The sequence below is a fragment of the Saccoglossus kowalevskii genome, chromosome 7 (genome assembly GCF_978046115.1).
Source record: "Saccoglossus kowalevskii chromosome 7, keSacKowa6.1, whole genome shotgun sequence".
NCBI classification, from domain to species: domain Eukaryota; kingdom Metazoa; phylum Hemichordata; class Enteropneusta; family Harrimaniidae; genus Saccoglossus; species Saccoglossus kowalevskii.
This window is the reverse complement of record NC_140647.1, coordinates 28,431,158-28,443,659: the sequence shown is the minus strand read 5'-3', so window position 1 is coordinate 28,443,659 and position 12,502 is coordinate 28,431,158. Positions and strand designations below refer to the sequence as shown.

General features: G+C 33.9%; 1 protein-coding gene and 2 long non-coding RNA genes across 5 annotated transcripts in view; 1 reads left to right on the top strand and 2 right to left on the bottom strand.

The window, feature by feature from the left end:
* The window catches only part of LOC144348146 (uncharacterized), a 15,853-nt gene extending 8,510 nt beyond the window's left edge, over positions 1-7,343 (top strand). Inside the window, exons 2-7 of one of the 3 annotated variants that reach the window (XR_014929925.1) lie at positions 4,046-4,097; positions 4,203-4,317; positions 4,415-4,529; positions 4,631-4,743; positions 4,836-4,903; positions 5,484-7,343. This is a non-coding gene — a long non-coding RNA (uncharacterized LOC144348146). Of the gene's footprint in view, positions 1-4,013; positions 4,098-4,202; positions 4,318-4,414; positions 4,530-4,630; positions 4,744-4,835; positions 4,904-5,483 lie in introns of all 3 variants that reach the window. The other 2 variants (XR_014929926.1, XR_014929927.1) reach the window with 2 other exon arrangements.
* Positions 7,344-7,348: 5 nt separating this feature from the next.
* Positions 7,349-9,121, bottom strand: LOC102803329 (nose resistant to fluoxetine protein 6-like). The gene is made up of 5 exons (XM_006814074.1): positions 9,030-9,121; positions 8,536-8,689; positions 8,032-8,218; positions 7,662-7,804; positions 7,349-7,483 (listed from the first exon to the last, which is right to left on the bottom strand). Exons 1-5 carry the CDS (start codon positions 9,119-9,121, stop codon positions 7,349-7,351), a joined length of 711 nt encoding a protein of 236 aa, XP_006814137.1.
* Positions 9,122-9,858: 737 nt separating this feature from the next.
* On the bottom strand, positions 9,859-10,647 carry LOC144348147 (uncharacterized). Its single transcript, XR_013419792.1, has 2 exons — positions 10,569-10,647; positions 9,859-9,902 (listed from the first exon to the last, which is right to left on the bottom strand). It is a non-coding gene; the product is annotated as an uncharacterized LOC144348147 (long non-coding RNA).
* Positions 10,648-12,502: the final 1,855 nt, after the last annotated feature.

Sequence of the window (12,502 nt, the reverse complement as noted above, 5' to 3'; positions counted from 1 at the left end):
TCTTTTAGATTTGTTCATTTCATGATGATATCTTGAATTCTCTAATTTTGGTGAATATTTTTTTCATTTTTGGTAAAAACTGATTTTTTCGACTTCTTGTTGAAAACCACAAGTGGAGTTGCTTTTATATTACATATATAGATACTACATGTGGACCTCCTTTAGATTTTTAATTTCGTGGTGATATCTTCAAATATCTAATTTTAATGATAATTTTTGTCATTTTTAGTGAAAAGTGATATTTTTGAATTCTTTTTAAAAACAGCAAGTCTACTGTATTGTTCATTTTCTAATGATATCTTTTGTTCTTTAATTGAAATGTGCATTGCTAACAGCAGAGCTATCCGACTGGCTGCTTGTTAAATGTTAAATTTTTTCATATCAGTTGCATTTCTTTCATTACAATTACCCTGATTCTAATGTTTAAAAAAATAAAAATAAGTTTTCTTCAGTACTTAAAAAAATGGTGAATATTAGCATCTTTTTCTAAAAAACTGGTCAGCTTTGCTTGGCAATTGTTGAAGACCGGTGTGCTTTGATTGGCAATTGTTGATGGCTGGTGTGCTTTTCTCGACAATTGTCAGACTGGTGTGCTTTGCTTTTCTCAACAATTGTCGAAGACTGGTGTGCTTTTCTCGACAATTGTCGAATACTGCTGTGCTTTGCTTTTCTCGACAATTGTCAAAGACTGGTGTGCTTTGCTTTTCTCGACAATTGTCGAAGACTAGTGTGCTTGGTTTTCTCGACAATTGTCGAATACTGGTGTGCTTTTCTCGACAATTGTCGAAGACTGGTGTACTTTGCTTTTCTTGACAATTTTTGAAGACTGATGTGCTTTACTCGACAATTGTCGAATACTGCTGTGCTTTGCTTTTCTCGACAATTGTCAAAGACTGGTGTGCTTTGCTTTTCTCGACAATTGTCGAAGACTAGTGTGCTTGGTTTTCTCGACAATTGTCGAATACTGGTGTGCTTTTCTCGACAATTGTCGAAGACTGGTGTACTTTGCTTTTCTTGACAATTTTTGAAGACTGATGTGCTTTACTCGACAATTGTCGAATACTGGTATGCTTTGCTTTTCTCGACAATTGTCAAAGACTGGAGTACATAGCTTTCAACTTAATATTTCTCAATTAAAAAGTATGCACTTTCTAAATATGGAATAATATTTTGAAAAAATTAAGGTGATACCAATGTGTACAACCAAGGGCAATTTTTTTATATAAAAAATTCACTTGTTGAGATAAGGTTTTATAAACATGATTTTGTTTTGAAAATAAACTTAATAACTATGATTATCGGAAATGGTAAAATGTTTATCGAAGTGTTTCGGTTTCCCATAGCCTAGGTTGCTATGCCAACTGAATTCCAACTGTAAATCAATACATGGACTTGGACACTATCACTTCCCAAGTATCTGTAAACCCGTCAACTAACAATGAGAGTATTTGGTTTCACCACAGGCACGATGATAAACCAATTAAGATACTCTTGTTTAGCTATCACCACTAATCCCTTGATTAACTCTAGTTATAATTTCACGGCCGATTGAAACATTATATAACATTTAAGAGCCGAAACAAATCAATTAATGAACCACGACTAATAATAAGTCGAATTTTAGGTCCGGAATTAATAATCTTACTAGGTTTTCTACTTTGTAATGAAGTGCCTCTCTGTGAATTCTAAGCGATCTCACAAACTATTTAACAACTATTAACGCGATTGCGTTGCCATTTTCGGTTTCCAGACTTGTTCCAAAGCTAAAATAATAACGGGAGACTTTTTCCCGGGTTCTGGTCACTAACTGAGAGAAGACAAAGATCCTGTCTCAAATTCGAAAGTCTATTCAAAGAGCTATCAGTTTGCTTACCCGAAAACTATGAAAATCAGTATCGAGTCAGGTTTCTCCGTGTTCCCACATCAAACAGAAACTCTCGCTGGAAAACGGTGAACATAGCAGGCAAAACTCGAACTTGGACTTGGACAGTCTTTTCCCAGACCGTAGTCAGAGACCGGTTTACAGTGAAAAACAGGCCTTTTTATACAAAATACGGCATAGCAAGAATTTCTCAGATTCTACGGAATCATTTGGGATTTGTACTCTCATTGGCCAATTTCTCTAAATATCCTTTTTAGGTAGAATTTAGGAATCTTGTTATTGTCCAAACCGGGCTATGTTTACATCCTAATTTGGTAATACCGCAATTTGGGAGATACCTGAAGATGATATTTCACCTGTAATAAATACGCTTCACAACTTGGGTGCTATTAAATTTCTTAATTGGAGGTCATAAACAAGTGTATCTATTTCAAGAGGCCTCTTCGGACGTTTTCAAATATGGAAAATATTTTAGGGATCGAATATCATCAGCCACCTGGTTGCTGGACTAGAAACAATATACTCGTGGACTGTAAAGTATCAGTTGTCACCCCAGCACTTCGGATGTATCTACTTGTTGATCTGTCTTCACGTGTCTTCAAGATTATATTACAAGAGTTGATATACGATCCGAGCAAGACATGAAAAGGGAAGGGGTGTACAATGTACTAGGCGGCTATTTTATTACAATATAAAATATAACCGTGTATTTACGTATATAAAATATAACCGTGCATTTACGTATATAAAATATAACCGTGCATTTACGTATATAAAATATAACCGTGTATTTACGTATGAAAAATATAACCGTGTATTTACGTATATAAAATATAACCGTGCATTTACGTATATAAAATATAACCGTGTATTTACGTATATAAAATATAACCGTGTATTTACGTATATAAAATATAACCGTGTATTTACGTATGAAAAATATAACCGTGTATTTACGTATATAAAATATAACCGTGCATTTACGTATATAAAATATAACCGTATATTTACGTATATAAAATATAACCGTGCATTTACGTATATAAAATATAACCGTGCATTTACGTATATAAAATATAACCGTGTATTTACGTATATAAAATATAACCGTGTATTTACGTATATAAAATATAACCGTGCGTTTACGTATATAAAATATAACCGTGCATTTACGTATATAAAATATAACCGTGCATTTACGTATATAAAATATAACCGTGCGTTTACGTATATAAAATATAACCGTGCGTTTACGTATATAAAATATAACCGTGCATTTACGTATATAAAATATAACCGTGCATTTACGTATGAAAAATATAACCGTGTATTTACGTATATAAAATATAACAGTGCGTTTACGTATATAAAATATAACCGTGCATTTACGCATTTACGTATATAAAATATAACCGTGCATTTACGTATGAAAAATATAACCGTGTATTTACGTATATAAAATATAACCGCGCATTTACGTATATAAAATATAACCGCGCATTTACGTATATAAAATATAACCGTGCATTTACGTATGAAAAATATAACCGTGTATTTACGTATGAAAAATATAACCGTGTATTTACGTATATAAAATATAACCGTGCATTTACGTATATAAAATATAACCGTGCGTTTACGTATATAAAATATAACCGTGTATTTACGTATATAAAATATAACCGTGTATTTACGTATATAAAATATAACCGTGCATTTACGTATTCGTATATAAAATATAACAGTGCGTTAATGTATTCGTATATATAACAGTGCGTTAACGTATTCGTATATATAACAGTGCGTTTACGTATTCGTATATATAACAGTGCGTTTATGTATTCGTATATATAACAGTGCGTTTATGTATTCGTATATAAAATATAACAGTGCGTTTACGTATTCGTATATAAAATATACCAGTGCGTTTACGTATTCGTATATATAACAGTGCGTTTACGTATTCGTATCTAAAATATAACAGTATGTTTAACAGTGCGTTTACGTATTCGTATATAAAATATAACAGTTCGTTAACGTATTCGTATATATAAACAGTGCGTTTACGTATTCGTATATAAAACAGTACGTTTACGTATTCGTATCTAAAATATAACAGTGTGTTTAACAGGGCGTTTACGTATTCGTATATATAAATATTAGGCTACAAGATCTATGGGAACAAGTTAAAAGTCATGCCATAGTATGTTTTCAGGTGAGTGAATTGTATACCTTCATTAATTAAAGCATAACTAGATATTCACTGCTTGTAATATTAGAATTGTAATGAATTAATTTTAATATTTTATTTTAATTTCAGAACTAAAGCCCAATCATTGCCTGAAAAATCATATATCGCACAAGTATTTCACTGCGTATAGGCTACAAGATCTATAGGAACATGTTTTAAAAGTCATGCCATAGTATGTTTTTAGGTGAGTGAATTGTATACCTTCATTAATTAAAGCATCACTTGATATTCACTGTTTGTAATATTAATGAATTAATTTTAATAATTTAATTTAATTTCAGAATTAAAGCTGAATCACACTACATGGGAAATCATGTATCACACAAGTATTTTACTGCGCCTAGGCTACAAGATCTATAGGAGCAAGTTAAAAGTCATGTCATAGTATGTTTTCAGGTGAGTGAATTGTATACCTTCATTAATTAAAGCATAACTAGATATTCACTGCTTGTAATATATTGTAATGAAATAATTTTAATATTTTATTTTAATTTCAGAACTAAAGCTTAATCACTACCTGAGAAATCATATATCGCACAAGTATTTCACCGCGCCCAGGCTACAAGATCTATAGGAACAAGTTAAAAGTCATGCCATAGTATGTTTACAGGTGAGTGAACTGTATACCTTCATTATTAAAGCATAACTAGATGTTCACAGCTTCTAATATATTTTAATGAATTAATTTTATTTTAATTTCAGAACTAAAGCTTATCGCAGAAGTATTTCACTGCGCCTCGGCTACAAGATCTATAGGAACAAGTTTTCAGGTGAGTGAATTGTATACCTTTATTAATCAAAGCATAACTAGATATTCACTGCTTGTAATTTATTGTAATGAATTTATTTTAATACTTATTTCACTGCTTGTAATATTAGATCTGTTTATTTTTTTTTTAAAGATTCCTCTCATTAGTAAATAGCGCCCTCACTCAACAATATTTAGAATTAGTGGTTGGTCAAAAATTTGATGATTAGGTGCATCTATTGGCTAAGCTTGTTGTACATAGATGCAATTGAGTATAGGAATCATTAATGCTGTAGGGTGTACTGGGAGGAGTGGAGGATTTCAAGTTTGTAATGACTGGTTGTAATGTGCTATCTCGTTGTTTTCAAGATGCAGCCTGATATTTGTTGCTTTCTTGGTTGTTCAATTATGGCTAAAATTTGTGTGGTAGGTGGAAGATGTGTTTATTGTTTGTTGAGTCATTGTTTAGACACCCTGCAGCTTGAAATGATATGGTCCAAATCCAAATTCGATATGGCGGAGTTGAATATCTGTGCGGTATAGCAGTGTCGTCTAAAAACATGGCATCAAAATTATTTCTGTTTATTTATTTACTGTTGTAGATCCTGAGAACTAGCCATTGAATATGATGTCGGGAATAAATGGTTTTCTGGACAAGCTTTATTAATTATTGTTGCCAATATTCCAGTATAAATTGGGAGCAAACTGTGACACCAAATCTAGTCGTTGTATTGTTATGCTTCTAAAATATTTTTTTCAAATGTCTTAAAACAGATTTAAATATAAGGATATGGATTGTAAAATATTAAGATTATATAGTGTCCAACACATTAATTTGTAAATGATAAATTTATTTTAAAGAATACAGTGGCAATATTTTTAACTTTTTTTATTTGTGAAAAAACTGGTATTTTACAGAGTGTAAACAATAAAACACTCACAGTGCAAGGCTAGTTCACCAACATGTCTAAACTCTTGCTTGAGTGTGAAAGTACATGGTTTAGTGACTACCTCTTATGTTTTTAAATTTTAGAATTTCTTTTATTTGGGAAGGTTCTTCTATAAAAATAGAACAGATATATATATATATATAGGAAGTTAGTCGATTATTCCAGGTGAGAGTGCTCGATACTAAACGATGAGTTTGTAGAGCAGATTTACATACGTGGACAGAGAAATTAAGACACGACTACATGAGTAAAGTTCACTCTACAGTACTGTTTCTTAAGGTACATGGAGTACCTCACTCATCAGGAGTTTAGACTTTATTAAATAATGTTATAAGCGCTACAGATTTGCATAACAATGGAGTAGGTTTACGATATTAAAACTAGTTGTTGCATAGAAACTATTTGGATCTGTGTCTACAGGAAGAAAAAAGCTTATTTCTTTTATTTAAACTACAGTAATGTGTTTGGAAAATTATAACGTTGCAACTCATGCATTAGAGATAAATGTAGCAGGTGTAGAGTTTGCTGTAAAACAAACCAGGGCTTAGTCTACACTAGATCTTACCCACTAGTTTTTACATTGTATTTCTTAGTGAACAGTCAACTATTTTACCAATAATTCAACTGTAAATACCCATGAAAATATCCCCTATATTTTTGGTGGTCAAACAATTTCTACGTATTTTCATATGAATTCATTATCTCTGAGCCCGCTTGTGAACAGTTACATAAGTTCAGGTGTCATGGGAGGGAAGAAAGTATACCCCATCAAACAAATAAACACATCCCAACAAGGAGGTGAAATGTGTAATTAAGATTCTGAACGCCCTCTTCGGTGCATTAAACATTGATTGATTTCATTGTAGTTGAGAGATTTTACTATATGATAAAACTAATAGCTGTTTGTTTGCTGTATGTTTTTACTATCATTGCATACTGATTAGATCCGATAAATGAAAATATATTAAGCAGTGGCTTGTATATTTGTATTTTTGATTTTTTCTAATGACAGCTGCATTAGTTATGTTTCCCAAAATGAGTACTACAACTATGTCATTGGAGAGAACGTCTGTCAAAATACTGTGCGCAAACTTATTTCCGGAAAATAAATATATTTAGGAGAATGTAATGTAATGACTGTTTTCGATGCAAAAGAAAGCACACAATAGATGTAGGCATAATAAAAAAAATATTTATCATTAAAAAAATGCTTTGATGTATTTATTCTCGGCTTATTACGATACTATACTCAAATTTCTTTAAACTGACTGTTTGGCAAACCCAATGGGGTTGCACAGATGTTGCCTGCACCCGAGGTTTTTCCTGTGAGTTTTTTTTATTATGAAAAGGTGAACGTCTGTAACAGTATTCTTGGTTGACATAAAGGTCAGTTATTGTATTGTCTGTACGCACGAGTAATGATTTCTGTAAATAAATCGTCATCATGTGTGGTATGATTTATAATAAAAAAAAACATTCCTGTTCTGTTTGTACAGAACTGCAATTAGCGAAGATTCTCATTGGTATTTCGGTTTCTTCTGTAGTCTTTTCTCTATGATCACCCATATACCCTGCATGGGACAGTCAATCAGAAGATGGAGTAAGAAAGCGACGGCTTTGATTAGTATTAATGTTGATATACACAGATATACCTGTAACCACAAAAAATAAACTCATTAGAAAATACAATGTGTATCTATTACAATACTGAATCGTCAAATAATGTGCGATCCAAGGCAGGTCACGTAATGAATACATTCATCTGGTTTGTATGTTAAATATAATGGTTTGTTTATAATGACACTTGGGATATCTTCAAACTAAACTTACAAATGAATAATTGGTATAGAAAAATAGTCTGTTCAACGTGTAATAATATATGGCAACTAATGGCGGATGGATAATATACCAGTTGTACGTGAGACGCCCAAAAGGAATGAAGAATTTCCATTGCAAGAAAGTATTCACCACTCCTGTAAAATAACCATATACAGTATTTAGTTTACAATAAATTTGGAGAGAAAATGTGCAACCCAACTTGAATGAAATTATAAAAATTACCTAAAAAACAAGGAGACGCTGGTACTACTGACGTTTTCTCACAGAAGGAAATGAATCTGTATATGATTTCTCTCAAGAAAACGTTTTGTTTAATTTTAAAATAGAAATCATCATGAATCCAATAAGTTAACGATCTTACCACCATTTCCAGACAAGCAAGCAAACGGTACCCACGCTACTGCGATGGCCCATGCAGTATGACTGTACGTAATGTAAAAAACCGACTCTGTCTGTGACAGTTCGTCTCCAAGATATGATCCCCATATGCCATAGAGGGAGGTAATTGCCATGAACATCGACATGCACCAGCCGAGTAGGACGTAGTACTGTTGGAATAGGTAACATAAGACTATATCAACCTTATTGTCCATGTACTAGAATTGGTCATAAAACTAACATGCATGGTTTAATTCTCAGGTAGAGGTTCTCGGAAGCAAATCAAGTGAAACGTCGCGATATACCACTATTTATACCTTAAATAACGTGTTCTCGAATAAATATGTCGATGTTAATTTGAAATTTTGAACCAACAATCCGGAGACATCCAGCCAATGCTCGCCGGAAAATGTTGGCAGTCCAACGAATTGTGCTAAAATTTCAGACTTTACCAACGATTATTGTAAATAAAAATAGAGTCTCTCACCCAAGGCAATTTAAATCGTTTTTCTTCATATATGACAATTAAATAACCAGCTACGGTGCCCGATATGAACGAAGGCCACCTAAACCAGGGTTTATCGAACAATAGGTCATATTCACTGGATCCAAGATCTGACAGGTAATTGTCGTTATACAATCTAAAAAAAGAAATCAACACGTTTATGAATGGTTCACAGCAAGCGGATGAGATTGGCTAACTGTGAACACGTGACCTATTTAAGAAATGTCGATGTTACTGCCAACAGTAATTGAAACGTTGAAAACGTGTTATGTTATTGGGTATATTATACACACATAGAATAGTTTAGCAAATTAGTATTTTTTTCCAAGGGTGTTCTTTATTGCTTGCGGCAACATTCAAAGCTAAAACCTCACCCGCACAGCCCGGCCAAACCAAACCCGTTCCCCACTCTATAGACTTCACTGCATTATTCAATACAAATTACGAAAGTCTGCTTTGTGCAAATTATGGCGTACCCATGGGCTCTACTTGGGTTGTGGCCGTAATACGTTGCCAGGTATGCTGTAATACAGGAGCATCCGATTATAACAGATACAATCGCCACCATGCCAGCCTTCCAAGATCTGAAACAATTATGTAGAGTACATCATTTCGGGGATAAAGGCAGCCACATTGCTATAAATGGTTGGTATTGGTGATCTTATAAGTAAATAACAATCTCACTTGTGTAGAAGGACTACTATTGGCGTTGTTAAGACGAACAGTTGAACTTGACATGTCTGGAACCACGTCCACCCCATGCACTGTTGAAAGTCAAAAAACAATACAAGTAACAGCAGCATTTCAAATATGAAGCGGCCTGTAGCGAAAAAATGATTCCGTGACGTACACGAAATGCCGTCGATGCATGAAAGCTTTGTTTTGTTATTTGTTTTGTCGCTCGTTACTCATTATTTTTACCGACGAACGACTACGCTGTCAGCGGCCTTCATTTAATCAACTTACGTCATACAAGCAATTCGTCGCATCATGGCAGGACTTATGGAAAATATATTTTCAACAACGAATTCTATTGTTTGATACGAACCAATATAACACAGATTATCGCAGCTGACAATACCTGCATATGAAGAGCTCCGGGAAACGGCACAAAGTTATTAATGAAGAGCAGGTTTGACCACCAATACTTGTCACAATTTTCTCGTTGTGGGTCATAAAATATATTCCAATATGGTCCTTGGACATACTTAACGATGAAGTTGGTCACCAGAGACATAAAAGATATTGCCCAGATAAAAAACCAAATATGTTTAATAAAATATTGTATCCATTGTATTCTTCCTGTTTTCCGTAAAGTAGTTATTGTTAAATAAGCTTGTACCGCGCCACTATAAAAAAAATACGGCGAGTGAGTAGGGTGTGAGTAGACTATGTTTTGTTTGTTTTGTTTTGGTATGTTATTTTTTAATATTGAACAACTGTCCAGAACAATTGCAGATAACAACTGGTAAAATGAAAATTCGAGAGACAAATTGTTTACACGTCTCATAGATGCCAAAAAACAAGGGACATTGTACCTGAAGAACTCCTCTATAACATTTACATAGAAAAATATATTCAGTCGTGCTGCAAATTAATGATTAATTGCGTTTTACTCCATTTACGCTTATTCATGTGATCACGTGACTTGGTATTTGTATAAATTAAACAAATGGCATATTTTCAAAGTTTGAAACAAGGTCTTTATTATGGTGTATAACATGTATAGATAAAATGTACGTTTCAGTCAGTGTACTCAGGTCAAACAATTGAACCAGCGAACATATGCTAACCCCTTAAAGGGCAGTGTTCGTCGCGCACAGTGCGTCGTTTCGCCCGCTCTGTTGTTACCAGTATTGTTTTATACGTAGAAAAGTTGACCAAGCTACTGCTCAACCAACTTCAAGAAAATAAACGCGTACTCAGATATAGTTTTGTGGTGATCATAAATCACATTTCATATAATTCCATTTCAACTGGTAACTGCCAACTTTTCCTAATGACGTCATACTTACAATGTAACCAGCATGCTGTCCGCAGCGTACCCACTATTCCAAAACACCATAAAGGGTAAGGTTTGACCAGCGACTTCCATGAAACCCTTCGGATTATCTGATCGGGAGGGAAAAGTATGTCTAGTGTATCCAATTTCTGGTTATTATGTCGGTAATACAGTAACTTGTAGGGAAAAGATATTGGCACATTCAAGAAAAATTACGATTTGATGCAATTATGACGTAATAAATCACGCTCTGATACGATTATCAATGCTCTGTTGAGCATTGTTACGCTCTGTTGCGCATTGGAAAATGTCAAGATCGAAGATTTCATGCCGCTTTTGGTCCAAAGCCTATATAAAGATGCAGCAGATATACAAATTAAAATCATTGCATCTTTGACTCCAGAACACGATGGCAGAACAACAAGATGCAGAAGTTCCAGATGTACCAGAGCATGATCTATCTGAAGAAGACATGATGTTTGTCTCCCTGCTGGAATAGATCCGAGGCTGATGATAAAGACGAAGACTAGTGAGTTATGAACATTAATTTATAACATTGACTTTGAAATTATTATGTTATTATGTGTACTTTGGAAGATGCTAGTATTATTATTCACGTTGTTGTTGTTATGTGTTATGTGTTTCGTCTGCTTGTAATTAATTTTAAAATAATAAAGACTTTATTATTTTTTTCCAATGAAAAATCAGATAATATTTTGTTATTGTAAATTAGGATTGAAAATTTAAAGAAATCAAGTTATATAATTGAAAATTTAGATATGTCCCATAAATGAACTTTAAAATTGATTAATAAATTGATATGTGAGAAAAATAAACCTTATTGTAACCAAGAAAATGAAATAAAAGAAATAAAAATATAACACATAATATAATAAAAAAGAGAAATAGAATAAAAAAATAAATAAAAAAATATTTTCCCAAAAGTTTTTAGATTTATTTTATTCTATTTCTCTTTGTTATTATATTATGTTTTATATTTTTATTTCTTTGTCATTTTTTTGTGTGGGGCGGGGGATTTTATGTATTTTGTATTGTTTACTTAATTTTCAATTAATATCTTTCTTGTATTTTTTATTCTATTTGAAAATAAAAGGCATTTCTTTTAAATGTAACATACTAGTATTCTCTTTTATTAGTAAGAAACATGTTATCAATATGTACAAAAAGCAACGAACTTAACCAAACAAAAAAGCACAAATATTATCACTGTTTACAAATCATACATGCAAAGTTATCAAAGTAAACATTTAATATTATCAGTGTTTACAAATCATGCATACAAATATCATAATATAGGTTTTTCATCATCTTCAGGTGGAGGTTGAGAAGTTCCCAGAGGGGTCAAAGGAGATGGTGGCCTGGTGGTTATCCATGCAGTGTGCATGGCACTGGTGGGCTGTTGACCTGGCATCCGCTGGGTCGACCACTGTGATGGTGGAGGCTGCCACTGGTGACTCTGGGACACCATTCTTGGGGTGTACTGCCTGTTGGTGGAGCTTGGTAGGTACGACTGATGTTGTGGCTGGATTGGGGCGACCTGTTGTTGGTGCTGCTGCTGCTGTGGGGAGTTGGGCATCTGCTGAAACATCTCCTGGCGTTCTTCAGCCTGTCTCTGTCCCTCGTGTAGCACAGTCATGAGCTTGATCTGTGTGGCTCGTTTGATGTCCCCAGGAAGCTGTGCCAGACCATCATCTATATGTCTGGCAAAGGTGGAGGGACAACCTTTCTTGCCAAACATAAAGTCCATCAGACTTCGCTTCAAGTCAACACTCTCTGTGGAGAGTCTCTGAGAGGGGGGCTCTGTAGACTGGGACTCTGACCCAGAGTCTGACTGGATGATGACTGCTGTTGGTGGATGTACTGCAGGCCCAGTAGCTGTGGCTGTTGCTGGTGTTCCCCTTCCTCTGCCTCTATTATGGATGCTCA